General features: G+C 43.8%; 1 protein-coding gene across 1 annotated transcript in view; it reads left to right on the plus strand.

Moving 5' to 3' along the window:
- The window catches only part of ARL4A (ADP ribosylation factor like GTPase 4A), a 5,895-nt gene extending 2,383 nt beyond the window's left edge, over window positions 1-3,512 (plus strand). The window contains exon 2 of the mRNA XM_018557725.1: window positions 2,790-3,512. Coding sequence (XP_018413227.1) covers window positions 2,852-3,454 — 603 coding nt within the window. The 5' untranslated portion in view covers window positions 2,790-2,851 and the 3' untranslated portion in view covers window positions 3,455-3,512. The remainder of the gene's footprint in view (window positions 1-2,789) is intronic.
- The last annotated feature ends 1,917 nt before the right edge of the window (window positions 3,513-5,429 follow it).

The raw sequence follows: 5,429 nt of genomic DNA on the forward strand, positions 1-5,429 counted from the left end.
TTCATTTAACTCAATGGCTCCCCTATGGTACAGCTATACCAATCAGAGCCCCCCCCTTTATTGTAGGGTTTGATGCTGATACAAAATATCAATACTCTTAATCTGCTGCAAGGATACATTGTGACAAATGGAACTCTTTTTAAAAAAAATAACATTTGTTATCACAGCTGGCTGATCCTGCATGACCCCCCACCAAACCACCCCCCCTTCCCCTGGCAGCTTTCACTGGCGATCTGGTGCTGAGTGTGTAAGAATCGGCCAACACCCCTCTTCCTGCAGCCTTTTCGCAGGCTCACTTTGCTCCGTGCACCATTCCACTTAATCATGCCGAAGATGATCCCCCCCCCCAGGGCCCTGCTGTCAATCAAAGCACATTTATTGTTGTTACTCCGCCGCCTCGTCTGACACCTTTCACGGGATTTTAATTCATCGCTGACATCAGCTATTAGTAACCCGCCGCCGTGTTCGAAATTCGCAGGCGAGTGCGCCTTACTTCAATCGTTTCTATAGGGATGTACTACGGATGCATGGGCAAGAAAAAAAACTGCAGCTGGCGCCTCGTTTTTAAGCCCCCCTCTGCGGATAAATGGACGATTCTCGGCTTTTTATGTATCTGCTCAAAAGGTTGGCCTGATTGGTTCCTGAATTCTGTGTTTATTTGTCCGATCCGTGTAGAAAGCAGCGTCGTGTAGAGTCGTTTAGCTTTTCCTGCGACTGGTGAATATATTTATTTGGGAAAAGGGAAACAAAGTAAACAGAATCCATCCAATAAATAAGGAATGTGTGTGTATATATATATATTGGGATCACATATAAAATGTACACAAGTTTATATTCTGGGGATGGAGGATGGTCAAAAAAAGTTAGGGGAGGGGGTTTGGGGTAATGGTAACATTGTATCGGTTATATCACATGGCACCTTGTGCACTTTTTGATTGGTCGATTTTTATTTTTGCAAAAGTATATAAAAAGAACTAATATAATAATATCAGATTGTTATCAAACAAATGTCAGCCGGATGCAGAACTTGTGATCAATGTGATTTCTACTTTACTGTGATCGCTGTTTGTTGTTTTTCTGATGGTTCGGAGACTTCCAGGTTTTTTTGTTCTGTCAAGTTGGAAAATACTTTTTGAGGGATCTCTCCCGCCTGTTATAAGTCATCAGCAAATATATATAATTTGTTGTTTAATATAGTAGCGTGAAGATATTTTGGTGTATTTTATAGATACAAAATAGACTGAAACAATTTGGCGCTGTACCCTCCCCCCCCCGGACATATCGGGGAAACATTACAAAGCTTTATAAAATGAAATTAATAAGTGCTAAAAACACAGAAGTAACTTTTTGACCATCACTTTAAAAACACCAGATTTGTATTTAAGTCAAAACACAAGTCGGCATACATCTAATGCTGGGCAAATTCCAGGAGCCAGGTTGTCAATGCTCCTTAAAAATTGGCACCCAACTTTTTGACATTTTCTTTAGTTGTTGCCAATGGAGCTGTGTTCTTATAATAAGGTTCGCTGTGTGTCTTCTTTATAATAAGGTTCGCTGTGTGTCTTCTTTATAATAAGGTTCCCTATGTGTGTCTTTTATAATAAGGTTCCCTATGTGTGTCTTTTATAATAAGGTTCCCTATGTGTGTCTTTATAATAAGTATGTGCCTTCTAATAAGAAGGTTCCCTATTCACATAGGGAACCTTAATATTAGAAAGCACATACTTATTATAGTATAGACTTCTAATGGGAGGGTCCCCTGTGTGCCTTCTAATGGGAGGGTCCCCTGTGTGCCTTCTAATGGGAGTGTCCCCTGTGTGCCTTCTTCTAATGAGAGGGTTCCCTATGTATATAGTTTTCTTCTTTAGACCCAGGACGTACCCTGTTATCTTCTCAGTTCATGGTGATATAATCTTCAAGGCTCCAAATTCATAAAGTGGACTGGTTTATTCCTGAATGTGATGAGATAGAAGAGGTATCAGATCCATCAAACATTCTTTCTCCACCATAATGGGACAATTGCCCTTTAGTCCACTTTCCACACTTCCTAGTTTTATCACATCCCATGATGATGATGATGACGACGGTACAAGTTGCATCATGTGAATATTATTGTGTTCTTGTCACAGTAATAGTCCATCTCAAATGTTCTACATGTCCCTTTATGGGGGCTTCTGTTGCTCCCACCGGTTTGATGGAAGTCTCACTGTACCATATGAACATTTTACATACTCGTGATAGTCCTTATTAGACTCGTTTCTTCCCCCACCCAATGGCAAGTTTACTTTTCCCTTTACATCCACCATTAATGTTTTTGAACATACAGTTGCCGTGGTTGCACAATTGTTTTTGATTTTGAAAAAGCCATAAAACACACAAAAAAATTAGCATAAATTCTAGGGATGCACAGATACTAGTATCGGTACCGAGTATTTGGGCGAGTACTCGTACTTACCCAAATGCTCTGATGCCTAGCCCGTTACTTCCTGTATCAGGAAGCCGGGCAGTGTGTCATTACACGGCACCCGGCTTCCATGATTGGCTAGCAAGCCGGCTCCATGCTCCCTCGGGAAGCCAAGTGGCGAGTCCTTACACGCCGCCTGGCTTCCTGAATGGGACTTACAGTACTCGGTATTCGGTATCGGCGAGTCCAGAAAAAAATATATATCGGTATTGAAATACCGGTATCGGTGCATCCCTAATAAAAACTGCCCCCTCCCCCAAAAGTATCTAGTAATAGACCTCTGTGATGTTCTTTATTTACTGATTCTCCCTTTTTTTTCATTTAGGAAACCCTCTGGATCGGGTACAGCCTCGACTTCCTCAACCTTTTTTAAAACCACTTTTCAAAATGGGGAACGGACTTTCAGAACAGACTGCTATCCTCTCGGGGATATCGCCGTTTCAAGCGCTGCACATCGCGATCTTGGGCTTGGACTGCGCCGGAAAGACCACCGTGTTATACAGGTTGCAGTTCAACGAGTTCGTCAACACCGTCCCCACCAAAGGATTTAATGCAGAGAAGATCAAAGTGTCCCTCGGCAACTCCAAAACTGTGACGTTCCACTTTTGGGATGTAGGAGGCCAGGAGAAACTGAGGCCTCTCTGGAAGTCGTACACTAGGTGCACGGATGGGATTGTGTTTGTGGTGGACTCCGTTGACGCGGAGCGGATGGAGGAGGCCAAAACGGAACTCTATAAAATCACTAAGATCTCGGAGAACCAAGGGGTCCCCGTCCTCATCGTTGCCAACAAACAGGATCTCCGGAACTCTTTATCCCTCTCGGAGATCGAGAAGCTGCTGGCGTTAAACGAACTCAGCTCCTCCACGCCGTGGCACCTTCAGCCCACGTGCGCCATCATTGGCGACGGACTGCGGGAAGGGATAGACAAGCTATACGAAATGATCGTCAAGCGGAAGAAAATGCTCAGGCAGCAGAAGAAGAAAAGATGAACCTTTTTAGGTCTTTGCCGAATGACAAATGCATAGGCCAAGCCCGTCAAAAAACAAATATTGGCGTTGCCGGGCTTGCCTTGGATGCCTAGGCCGCCTGGTGTTAAAAAGTTCCATTCCATCATTATTTAAAGCCGCGCGGAGCTGATTTCTTGACGCTCCGCAAATTCGAGCGACAGTTGTAGTGTGTCTGAGTTTTGTAACACCGGGAGATCATAGTGTCTGCTTCAGCGACTTTCAACACTGCCTAGTCGTGGAGAGTGGGCAACTGAACGTTCACAAGGGTGATGGAAGCAGGAGGGTGCCTGGTGCGAGGCAGAAAACTGGTTACGGGCATAGATATGCAGTCGGCTTTGGGAAAACTGGGCATTTGTGAGGTTGGTGGCCCCACTCTTTACCTCCCTTTGTTTTAGCGGACTCGAGTTACAAGAGTCGCCGTGACTACTATCAGCAAAACAAAGTGTTGTATGGATGGCTATCCCTTCAGTACAGATCTTCATTTTAAGTCATCCGGAAACTATACATGCAGTGCATGATGGATTCTGATCAATTTCCTCTTTTTTTTTTTTTATTCAGATACATTTTTGTTATTGACATCACTGAAAATGCTGTGCATTATCCAGTATCGTACACAACCATTACCTGTGGACTTTTTTTTTTTTTTACGTGATAAAACATTAAATTTCACAGAATCTTCAAGCTTTCTGCCCTTCCTCAGGCAGAGCTGTTTTAAAACTCTATAGTGTGGTACAAGAGCACAACTTTTTGGTATAGGTTACACCAGGGCTGGACAAATCCCAGGAGCCAGGTCGCCAATGGTCCTTCAGAATGACAGGCGGCGCCCAACTTTGGAGGTTGTTGTCAATGGAGCTGGTGTCCCAACACAGCAAATGGTGCTGCTGGTGCCCCACCTGGATTGGGCAGGCTGTCTCCCGAATCCCGTATTGATTTGTCCTCCCCTGGGTTACACAGAAGGGCTTTGTTTAGTAATGGGACGATGAACAGTGTACCGTAATCTACGGCGACCAATCAGAAATAAAGGTAGCGGTGAGACTGAACTGCAGTTGGTTATGGTGAGTTACTGCACACTGCCGTTCATAGCACAGAAATTCAGTTTTTGTCTCGCTTTTGGAGCAAAATTCAAGTGATCAGTGAGGTACAGTACAGCTTCACCTCTGTCATGGCCCATATAGTGTAAGACGGGGGCTGGTCAAACTCCTGTCCTTCGAGGGCAGACAGGGAATGATCTTAGTCACTGAGCTGATCCCTGGTCTTAATTCATGACAACCTGTTCACTACGGGGTGACTATGTCCTTCGAGGACTTGGTTGGACATCTAAGGCCCCGTGCAGACCTACGCGAATCCAGGAGGTGAGGTGTAGCCTAGGTGTGCACAGGCCCTGAAGCCCTACGCTTCATAGACGTCGCTGCTGATCCATTTCTGTTTTTTATTTATTTTTTCATTACTTGAATTACCTAACTAGGAATTCTTCGATACTACTTAAGAGATTAAAGCTTCGGTAACTCTAAATGTAGGCTGTGCAGCAAGTAAACTATATTGGTGACATCCACTTCATAGGTCTTGCCTTAGGCGGGATCTACACCTATGCGTTATTCCACATGGAAGTGCATGTTAACATGTGCCGTTGGGCATTTACACATGTGTATTGGGTGTACATGTATCACTATGCATCACCGTGTGTCTTGGGATGCATTTCCATTGATTTATTTGGAAAATGAATCAAGCGAAAACGTATTGTAATGTCTTCTGCATGTTATTTGCCCTCCAAATTTTAATTTAGGACCCATATCTTTTATTTTAGGGACAGAGCACGGCAAGAGTGAAAACCTCTTCCAAGTTGTTATTGCCCTTTGTAACTTAATTGGGGAGATTTTCTCTCACTTCCTGTCCCTATGACTTCTATTATTTTAACAGCACAGGAAGTGCAGAAAAATCACTCCAATAAGGACATCGG

Source organism: Nanorana parkeri, unplaced genomic scaffold (genome assembly GCF_000935625.1).
Source record: "Nanorana parkeri isolate BGI_ZX_2015 unplaced genomic scaffold, ASM93562v1 scaffold300, whole genome shotgun sequence".
In the NCBI taxonomy this organism is placed as follows: Eukaryota; Metazoa; Chordata; class Amphibia; order Anura; family Dicroglossidae; genus Nanorana; species Nanorana parkeri.